Here is a 9,607-nt window from a genome sequence, read left to right on the forward strand (position 1 = left end):
AAAAAAGGAGACCAAACTGGGAGGTACGGTGGGCGGGGCTAGAACCTAGGAGGCGGAGCTAAAGCTCGGGGAAGAAAGGGTTAGCAGGTGCTGTGGACAGAACCCGTGTGGGGCGTGGTTAAGCCAGCAGAGCGGGATTTGAATGTGGAGGATTCACTCAGACCTTGGGATGAGTGAGGCTAGAATTAGGGGGCATAATGGAATGGAAATAGATTCGGGGGCTCACATTTACGGGTCCCTGAGGGTCATCGTGGGGTCCGGACACCTATGCACCTGTGGGGCACTGCAGAGGCGGGACACCTGCATCCCTGAAGTGTCACTGTGAAGCTAGGATGCCGAGGTCCCCACAGGGACATGGCCAAGTTGGCGCCCCTGCGCCCCTGGAGGTTTTGGTGAGGTCGGGAAACCTGAGTCTCTGTGGGACTATAATTGGGTGCCTGAAGAGACATGGAGATAGCCCAGCCCAGGTCTCTATCTTAGCGACCTCTCCTCTCCACCTCCCCGACCCCCGCACAGAAATTTAACACACCCTGGCGGCGCTTCTTCACGTCCATGCCAGTCTATGCCATCATCGTGGCCAACTTCTGCCGCAGCTGGACGTTCTACCTGCTCCTTATCTCCCAGCCCGCCTACTTCGAAGAGGTGTTCGGCTTCGAGATCAGCAAGGTTGGGCCCAGGAAGGAAAGGCAGGGGGCGCAGCGGGGGGAGATGGAGCAGCGGGCCTGGATCCCGAGAGGTTGGAACAAGGGGCAGGGAGGAGCCAAAGGTACTGGAAGCGGGTGGAGATGCCGAGCCAGCCGCCCCTGAGCCCTCGCTCTGTACGCTTTCTGGCGCAGGTGGGTCTGGTGTCAGCGTTGCCCCACTTGGTCATGACCATCATCGTGCCTATCGGCGGCCAGATCGCGGACTTCCTGAGGAGCCGCCGAATCATGTCCACCACTAACGTGCGCAAGTTGATGAACTGTGGAGGTGAGTGGGGCGGGGCCCTGCGCGCGGTCTGGGACGGCGGGGGCGGGGCGGGACCTCCGGAGGTCGGAGGTGGGGTCAGGGGCGTGTCCAAAAAGGCGTAGACCGGGTAAGGCCCGGCTTGGATGGAACAGAATCTCCCCGGCCCTCTCGAGGCCCACCGGGTGGAAGGACAAGGCGGGTGTGACCATCGGGTGGAGCCCCGGGGAGACCAAGTTCGGCCTGGCAGGGCGGGGCCTACACGGGACTGGGCGGAGCAGGACGGGAACTGGGCGATCTAGAGGGGCTATGAATGGGGGACCTGGAGAGGTCTGCGGGGCGTGCTGCCCAATCAGTGAGAACCGAAGAAAGGTGGGGAGGTGCACGGGTGGGGCTCGGACCCTGCGTCTTCAGCGCGCGGCCTACGGAGGCAGTGGGGCCATGGAGGGCCCAGCCGGGGCTGTGGTGGCTCTGGGGCACGTGGTCGCGGACGTTAGGGAGGTGAGGTTTTGGTTAGGACGGGCGCAGGCGGAATGCGAGACAAAGAACGCTGAACGGGACAGGCATGGAGGTGGCCGGGCTGGGGCTGGAGGGGCGGTGTGGGGCCGCCGACGCTCAGAGGACACGGCCCTCCGGCCCTAGGCTTCGGCATGGAAGCCACGCTGCTGCTGGTGGTCGGCTACTCGCACTCCAAGGGCGTGGCCATCTCCTTCCTGGTCCTCGCGGTGGGCTTCAGCGGCTTCGCCATCTCTGGTGAGAACCGCGAGTCCGCAGCTTGGCGGACTCGGGACAGCTCTGTAGGGAACTTCCTGGCTCAGGAAGGGGACCTCCCAGCCTGGCAAAAGGCAGCCTGGAAAGAGCAGGAGGGACGGGGGAGGTTGCGATGGGAGGAGGAGCGGCTTGGCGGCGGGAGTTGCCCGAGTGAGGTTCAATGGAGTGACGCCTTCTGGCTGCCTCGCCAGGGTTCAACGTGAACCACCTGGACATCGCCCCGCGCTACGCCAGCATCCTCATGGGCATCTCCAACGGCGTGGGCACGTTGTCAGGCATGGTGTGCCCCATCATCGTGGGTGCCATGACTAAGCACAAGGTCCGTGTGCCAGCCCTGACCCACTCGCCCTCCCCGTTTGTGTATGGGACCTCCCTGACCGGCTTCACCGTCGCTGGGCTCCATCCCTGCCCTCTCCTGGTCTCTCGGCTTCCCTCTGGATCTCTGCCTCCCTCTCTGTGCACTCGGGTTCTCGCTCCACCTTCTGTTTCTCTGTCCTCTGACCTCACCTACCCCTTGTCCCCCCACAGACTCGCGAGGAGTGGCAGTATGTATTTCTAATTGCCTCCCTGGTGCACTACGGGGGTGTCATCTTCTACGGGGTCTTCGCTTCCGGGGAGAAGCAGCCGTGGGCGGAGCCTGAGGAGATGAGCGAAGAGAAGTGTGGTTTCGTTGGCCATGACCAGCTGGCTGGCAGCGACGAAAGCGAAATGGAGGATGACGCTGAGCCCCCTGGGGCTCCTCCCGCCCCCCCTCCTTCCTATGGGGCCACACACAGCACATTTCAGCCCCCAAGACCCCCACCCCCTGTCCGGGACTACTGACCATGTGCCTCCCACTGAATGGCAGTTTCCAGGACCTCCATTCCACACATCACTGGCCTGAGTGACTGTCAAGGAACCCCAGTTCTCTCTGTCCTGCTGCAGGCCTAAGAAGCACTCACCCTCTTCCCCAGTGCTGTTAAGTCCTCTTCCCCCCCCCCCCCCCAATCGCGCCTCTCAGGGGTAGTGAAGCTGCAGACTGGCAGTTTCAAGGATACCCAAATTCCCTTCAAAGGTTTTCCTTCTCCACTTGTTCTGCCTCAGTGGTTTCAAATCTCTCCTTTCAGGGCTCTATTTGAATGGACAGTTCAATCTTTTACTCTCTCTTGTGGTTTTGAGGCACCCTACCCCGGCCCTTTCCTTTAACCCCACCCCCCTCTCGGGCTAACCCCCACCCCCACTCCCAGACTACTCAGCCTTCCTTGCCTTTCAGAAACATTCAAGGTCTTCCTCTAGAAGTTACAAACCTCTCCGATTTCATTTTGCATTTTCCAGGTTGGATTAACCAATCGCCCATCCCCGCCATTCTAGGGATCGATTCTCACCAGCGTTTCTGAGGGAGAATGGCGGTTTCAAGCCCCCTCCCCACTCCCGGCAACCCCCTCCCTTCACCAGCAGGTTCTGCTGAAGCACCAAATTCCCCAAGACCTTCTCCCTAGCTTAGCACAATGTCTAGGGAAGCAAGATGACGGTTTTAACACTATGCCTCTCTCCACCCCCATGCACTTTTTCTGACATGTTTTCAGGTCTGAATAGTGGCTGCTCAAGACCATCGACTCAATGGTGTGAAGCCACCATCATTGAACTTCCCTGTGGTGGTTTCCAGATGCCCCTCTTCCCCTTAATTCCTTGCACTTTATTCTCCTGGGTGGTTTCGAACTACTCTTGTTTTCTCAGTGGCCATTTGTTGTGTCCCTCAGGGGCTAAACGACTCAAAATCTGGGATCCTTCCCTTCTCAGACTCCCCTCTTTCGGCTTAGAATTTGGGGACCATATGCAGGAGGAGTCATGGAATCCCGGAAAGGGAATGGGGCTGGGAGAGAGGGGTGTTTTCCCCTGGAGCAGGGTTGTGTCTTTGTGTCTCCGTCTCTGTGACTGTAAACCCTGCCTCACTCCCAATAAAATGCTTTGGTGTACACACTCAGCCCTCATCGGCCTTGGCGGTCAGAGAAGCCTGGGCCCCCAGCTCCCTCCTCCAGTCAGACCCAGAGTCCCAGGGCCCCAGCCCTGTCCTCTCCCAGGAAGCAGGCCAGAGTAGGGGTCTAGTCAGGGGAACACTTGGTTTATTCGGCCTCAGACGGTGTTCTCCGGTCACAGCGAAAGCATCTCGGTGTGTTGAACGTCCTATCCGAGAGGACTACTAGGCAGCAAAGCGTGCCGGGAGGAAAGGACCTCTGGGTCCTTCCTCCGTGCGGGGATGGCGCGGGTCTGGCAGGACGCGAGTGGGGCTCACACGAAATTGTTGGGGAGTGTGGCGGGGGAGAGCGGCTGCAGGCTCTGGGGGCGGTTCCCGCGGGGCGGCGGGGGCAGCTGGGGCGGCGGGGGGGGGGGGGGCGGCGGCTGTTTAGTGGCGATGTGTGAAGGGACCCAAGCATCCGGGGCATAAAAGTAAAGGTCGTAGGGGTCCTTCGGGGCTTCCAAATGCATAACTGTGGGAGCAAAGGGGAGAAGGCATCACTAGGCAGACAGGGGTCCTGTCCCCTCTGCTGCGCCGCTGGCCAAGGAGGAGGCGGGAAAGAGGATTCAGATTGTTTTCTGGGCTTGGGTTTTCAAATTAAAGGGTGATGCCCCCCAGAATCGAAGAGGGGGCGTCGCGTCGGAGCAGCAGGGCGGGGCCTGCAGTGGAGAGGGCGGGGTATACAGGGCTCCCCTGGGAGGGGGGAAGGGGCGGGGCTTGTGGGGATCCGCGGCTCCCAGCCTGTTGCAATTCCCAGCTGGACTGGGAGAGGCGCTGGACGTGTCGCCGGGAATTTCGGAGCACTGGGGGGCAGAATCATGGAAGGGTCGGGGCTTCTATTGACCTTGGTTGGGGGACCTGAGTTTTGGCAGGGCGCCCTAAAGTGCCAGGCGAAACCGCGTTAAAGAAACATGCAGTCATTTAAGGAGAGGGGCGCTGTGAGGGTCGCTCACCAGGTTCATCTCCGTCGTTTGGAAGCCGGTGGTGTGCGAAGGGCCGGTGTCGAGCCGCCCGGCGGTAGAGACACCAGAGCAGCAGGAAAATGCCGATCAGCAGTCCGGTCCCCGCGAGGAAGAGGCAGAGGGCCCCACCCGTCGCACCCCGGGGGCGCCCCACCAGGGTCACGCCTGAAGGACCAGGGTTCAAGGATTGAGCAATCTAAACTCCCAGCCCCTACTTCCAGAGACCCAGGAGCCCTGGCCTCCCTCCACCCTCACATCCCCTGACAGCCTCCTCCTGCCTCGCACTCAGGAGCGGGGACGGTGGGCGATGGAGGGGGGTGTTCCCTAGGCCGCCCTCCCTCAGACCCAGGAGTCCCGACCCCCAGCCCCCTACTCCCTCCAACCCAGAAGTCCGGGTCCTGGCCCCTCACCGGTCTTCTCCACTCGTTCCACCACGATGATAGTGCTGACTCTCTCACCTCGGCTGCGCCGCTGGGGGGCCCGCGGAGTGGCAGGGGCCGGCTGACTGGGGGAACCCAGAGGAGCAGGGGGGCCCGCAATCCGGGCTGAGGGAAGAAGGGCATCAGGCCCTTTCAGGCTAGAGTTCTGGGAGGCCTTCAGCTCAACTGTCCCAGGAGAAACTGAGGCGGGCAATTTAAGGGACTCAGGCTGGGTCACTGCAGGGGTTTCTGGTTTGGGACTCAGGGGCAGCTCATTTAGGTCAGTAGCTTTGACCTTGAAAGGTGTAGTCGATTCTGGGTGAGGACTGACGGAGGTCTCAGGGTCAGAGGTCATGGGGTTCTCTGTGGCATCTTGGTACTGGGGTGTGGGGGATTCTTTTTGGGGCATTTCAGTGAGGCTGGGGTTGTGAGTTCCATGGGATTCTTGGTGGGGGGTCTCAGTAGAGTTGGGATGGAGGGTCTGGAGGAATTCAGAGTTTGGGGTTTCGGTGGTGTCAGGGTTATGGGTTTCTGGAGATTTGGGGTGAAGAATCTTGGGGGGGCCAGGATGTGGGGTCTCAGAGACTTCTGCAAGTGAGACTTCGGTGGAGTTAAGTTTGGGAATCTCTGCGGATTCTTGGTGTGGAGTTTGGGTAGGGTCAGGGCTTGGGGTCTCAGGAAATTCTGGATATGGGGTTTTGGAGGGATTAGGTTTGAGCGTCTCAGAGGATTCTGGGTGTGGACTGTCAGTCGGGTCAGATTTGGGGGTCTCAGAAGGTTCTGGATCTGTCATTTCAGAGTGGTTAATTTTGGGAGTCTCCAGGGAGTCTGCTATTGAGGTATTGGGTGAGTTAAATTTAGGGTTCTCAGAAGACTCTGGGTGTGGGGTTTCTTGGAGGTCATTGTTGGTAGTCTCAGTGAAGTCAAGGCGGGAGGGCTCAGGGGAAACTGCATGAGGTGATTTGGAGGGCTCGGGGTAAGCAGTCGCAGGGGAGTCTGGGTTAGGCAGGTCTCTAGTCGCATTCTCAGAAGCAGGAGGGGAGGTCTGAGAGGGGTGGCCCATCTCAGGGAAGTCGGAGCCTGTAAGTGGCGAGGCCGAAGGGTCGGCCTTGGAACCCAGCCGGGAGAGGAGGAAGACGAGGAAGAAGAGGATCGGGCTGAGGGATTTCATAGTTCTGGGAGACGCCTATAGCTGCGGAGGAGCGAGAAGAAAGGGGGTAAGGTTGGAAGCCTGCCGGGATCTCCGGCCCACTCCCAGAGGCCACGCCCACCCCGGAGACCACGCCCCGTCCCCCAGGTGGGCCGAGATCCCTCCCAGCTCGGCGCCCAGGAAAGGAGAGGAACCCAGCAGCAACTCCCTGAAGGCTCTGGGGCCGTAGCTGCCGTAGCTAAGGGAGACGGAGGCGCGGGGCTTCTTGGGAGTCGTAGTTAATTTCCTTATCTGTTTCCCTGAGGGGGTCCCAGGAAAATTGGGAAGGACCTCAGACCTCACCAAGGCCTCAGACTTCCTCTACTTCTATTTCAGAGGGTGTAGACCTCCAAGGGGACCTCCCTTCCTCTCCCATGGCTCCGCGGACACCTTCACCACACAGTTGTTTACACTAGAGGAGGCTCAGAAGGAATGGCTGCAGGCTGGGGGCCCGATAGGCCTGGATCTGAGGGAAGAGGGAGACACCTGGGACCTGGGAGAGAAAGCTGCTGGGGGTTCACCCCAGTTTCCAGAGGGTGGATGGGCATTGTGGGTCTAAATTCCTAGTTCCTTAGAGAGGAGAGCTCTGAAGTTTCAGATGCCTAGAATTTTGAGGGAGCAAGATTAGGGGTTCTGGATTACAGGGTAGAAAGGAGATAGGTGTCTTGAACTCCAGGGGACTGGAAACTCCGAGTCTTTGGCCCTCAGCAGACAGGGGTGTAGGGTTCTGGATGGGGCAGGACTCTGGTCACTCTGTTTGTTGAGGATGGCGCTGAGATCCCAGACTCTCAGGACTGGTCTGGGGCAGACACCTAGGTCTGTGCTCAGGTGGAGGGGGGGGGTGCCAGATAACTGAGTAGGACACGGTTACTTGGGGCCTGGGGTCTCTTACCTGCTTAGTGAGGTCCAAGATAATAGCAGATGAGCAGAGCTGGACGCAGAGATCGGTGAATGCTGCAGAATGGCTCCAGGAGGGGCAGCAGGAGGTAGGGTCCCAGGGGTGCAGGTGACGCACCTGACCCTGTCTCTGGGGATCCTGGGAGCCTGGCTACAGCCTTGTGCTCTTAAAGGGACAGAGATAAAGAATATCATCTCTGGAACGGGGAAGGGAGTTGGGATTGGATCATCTATCTGGTGGAGGGATATGGCCCAACCAAGCTATCTTTTTGAAACCAGATGTCCAGGGGTGCCTGGGTGGCTCAGTCGGTTAAGCATCTGCCTTTGGCTCGGATCATGATCCCAGGGCCCTGGGATCGAGCTCTGAGTCTTGCTTGTGCTGTCAAATAAATAAAACCTTAAAAATAAAATCAAAAAGAAAAAAAATTAAAGAAACCAGGGATCCAGGACATCTGCCATCTCCTACATGCAAACCCAAGTCTAGAACACTGGGTCTTACTTGAAGACCCAGGAGTCTGGGCCTCCAGCTGTCTCCCCGCAGATCCAGGAATCCAGGCTCCCAGGCCTCTCCTCTCTGGGGAAATAAGGGTCCAGGGTCCCATGTCTTGCCATCACGGACCGAGATTGCTACTGCCCTTTAGGACTTCTGAATCTTGGCTCACCTCCCCCCAGTGTGCAGAGAGCACCCTCTTAAGAGCCAGTGTGAGGGGACTGGGCCTTCACAATGCCCCCAAACTCCTCCCCAGGAAGGCTTAGCCTCATGCACAGGGTAGCCTGGGGGCCCTGGCCTGTCTTTCCCCTCTTTGCAGATTTGCCTGTCACTTCACCGGCCTTCACCCCACCCCCAGCCCCCATTACCTTTCGCCTTCTGCTGCCTTTCTCCCCCTCCATCTCAGACTCTATTTTTTTGGTTCTCTGCTGCCTGGATTTCTCTCTGGGCATCCCTGTGCTAGCTGGCTGTCTTTCTATCTCATGGCTTTCTCGGAGCCCCTTCCCTCCATCTCCAGCTGGCTCTTTGTCCGCCCCCCCACCCCCGTTCTTCTTTCCTTCCTCCTCTGTTGCTCCCTTTCTTCCCCTCTGTCACTCTGTCTTTGTCCTTCCCTCTTATGGTTACTTCATCTATGTGTCTCTGCTTCTCCCCATCAGTCCCTCAGTTGCTTTCCCTGTCTCTCTCTGTGTCTCTGGATTCTGCTCTGATGGTCCCTCTGCCGGTCTCTATTTTTATCCCTCTGACACACCTCCTGTGTCCACTTCTCTGTCTGTCTGTCTCTCCCCCTCCTGCTTCCCCTCAGGTCCCAGCTCCTGGTCCCAATTAGTTGGTGGCTGCCAAGGCAGAGGCAGGGCCCCCACTCCTGGCTCCTCATTACTGCTGGCGGCTCCTAATGAGCCTGGGGGGGGGCAGCTGACCCGGCGCCCCCAGCCCCCTGGTCTGCGTCACTGCCCGCTGCGGGGGCTGTGGAGGCGATATAAGGGGGCTGCTGCCTGGTTGTTCGAGCCCACTGCGCGGTAGCGGGCCCTGCAAACGGGCGCAGGAGGTGGGTGGGTGGTGGGATCCGGGGTTCTGGGCCAGGACGTGGGCCTCACTGAGCTCTTCCCTGTCTCTCCACAGGTGATGGAGACCCGCCAGGTGTCCAGGAGCCCCCGGGTGCGGCTGCTGCTGTTGCTGCTCCTGCTGCTTGTGCCCTGGGGCGACCACACAGCCTCAGGAGTCGCCCTGCCCCCAGCCGGGGTCCTCAGGTACGCGGGGCGCCCGGGACACCCAGAGACGGGCGGGGATTCAGACAGGTGGGACCAGACCCAAGGAGAAAGGGGCACAGAGCAGAGGAGAATGGAGAGGAGGAGGACCGAGAGGCGGACGGAGACCAGGGGTGGAGAGAGGTGGTGTGGACAGGGAATCAGCGCGAGGAAGAGGTACAAGAAGATTCTGAGAAAAGCGTTGAGAGATTTGAGAGGAGCCGAAGCCGCAGCGATTCGTTCCTTGAGCGAAGTTTACTGGGTTCTTAGTGTGCATCAGGCCTGGCTCTGAGCGCTGGGGGTGGACACAGGCATCGACTCCGTCTCTCCTCAGGGAGCTTCGAGCCCGGTGAATAGACAGAGACCCGTACAGAGGGAGGCAGGGGGACAGAGGACAGACGCCGAGCCATTTCACAGACAGTGCAGGGACAGGGCTTCGAATTAGACCGCGGGAGGTACAGGTGGCGGCGGGCGGGGGTCCGGGACCCGCGGTAACCGGCTCTTTTGGTCTCCTCGCAGCCTCCGTTCCCCCGGCCGGGCCTGGGCGGGAACCGCCACCCAGCTGTCGCGGCGGAGCCTGGCCCTAGCGGACGACGCGGCCTTCCGGGAGCGCGCGCGGCTGCTGGCCGCCCTCGAGCGCCGCCACTGGCTGAACTCGTACATGCACAAGCTGCTGGTGCTGGATGCGCCCTGA

The 9,607-nt window shown here is 60.0% G+C and overlaps 3 protein-coding genes across 4 annotated transcripts in view; 2 read left to right on the forward strand and 1 right to left on the reverse strand.

Annotated features, from left to right (window-relative positions):
* Positions 1–3,673, forward strand: part of LOC111160629 (solute carrier family 17 member 7) — a 14,073-nt gene extending 10,400 nt beyond the window's left edge. For both annotated transcript variants that reach the window (XM_022523852.1, XM_022523853.1), the window contains exons 8-12: positions 517–666; positions 837–969; positions 1,588–1,698; positions 1,908–2,035; positions 2,245–3,673. In XM_022523852.1, coding sequence (XP_022379560.1) covers positions 517–666; positions 837–969; positions 1,588–1,698; positions 1,908–2,035; positions 2,245–2,538 — 816 coding nt within the window. In that variant the 3' untranslated portion in view covers positions 2,539–3,673. The remainder of the gene's footprint in view (positions 1–516; positions 667–836; positions 970–1,587; positions 1,699–1,907; positions 2,036–2,244) is intronic.
* A 311-nt stretch (positions 3,674–3,984) lies between these two features.
* Positions 3,985–6,264, reverse strand: LOC111160549 (golgi associated olfactory signaling regulator). The gene is made up of 3 exons (XM_022523729.1): positions 5,085–6,264; positions 4,666–4,839; positions 3,985–4,184 (listed from the first exon to the last, which is right to left on the reverse strand). Exons 1-3 carry the CDS (start codon positions 6,262–6,264, stop codon positions 3,985–3,987), a joined length of 1,554 nt encoding a protein of 517 aa, XP_022379437.1.
* Positions 6,265–8,791: 2,527 nt separating this feature from the next.
* LOC111160598 (parathyroid hormone 2) lies at positions 8,792–9,607 on the forward strand. Its single transcript, XM_022523794.1, has 2 exons — positions 8,792–8,916; positions 9,433–9,607. The coding sequence occupies exons 1-2, from the start codon at positions 8,792–8,794 to the stop codon at positions 9,605–9,607; spliced, it is 300 nt and encodes a 99-aa protein (XP_022379502.1).

Source organism: Enhydra lutris, unplaced genomic scaffold, assembly GCF_002288905.1.
Source record: "Enhydra lutris kenyoni isolate GAN:26980312 unplaced genomic scaffold, ASM228890v2 scaffoldscaffold77, whole genome shotgun sequence".
Classification (NCBI taxonomy): Eukaryota; Metazoa; Chordata; class Mammalia; order Carnivora; family Mustelidae; genus Enhydra; species Enhydra lutris.

Excerpts from the sequence above, each read along its gene's own strand:
- LOC111160549 (XM_022523729.1), bottom strand. The coding sequence starts at position 6,264 with ATGAAATCCCTCAGCCCGATCCTCTTCTTCCTCGTCTTCCTCCTCTCC. Across the intron at positions 4,840-5,084 it reads GGAACGAGTGGAGAAGACCG|GCGTGACCCTGGTGGGGCGC; the intron begins GTGAGGGGCCAG and ends CTGGTCCTTCAG. Across the intron at positions 4,185-4,665 it reads AAACGACGGAGATGAACCTG|TTATGCATTTGGAAGCCCCG; the intron begins GTGAGCGACCCT and ends TTGCTCCCACAG.
- LOC111160598 (XM_022523794.1), top strand. The coding sequence starts at position 8,792 with ATGGAGACCCGCCAGGTGTCCAGGAGCCCCCGGGTGCGGCTGCTGCTG. Across the intron at positions 8,917-9,432 it reads CCCCCAGCCGGGGTCCTCAG|CCTCCGTTCCCCCGGCCGGG; the intron begins GTACGCGGGGCG and ends GTCTCCTCGCAG.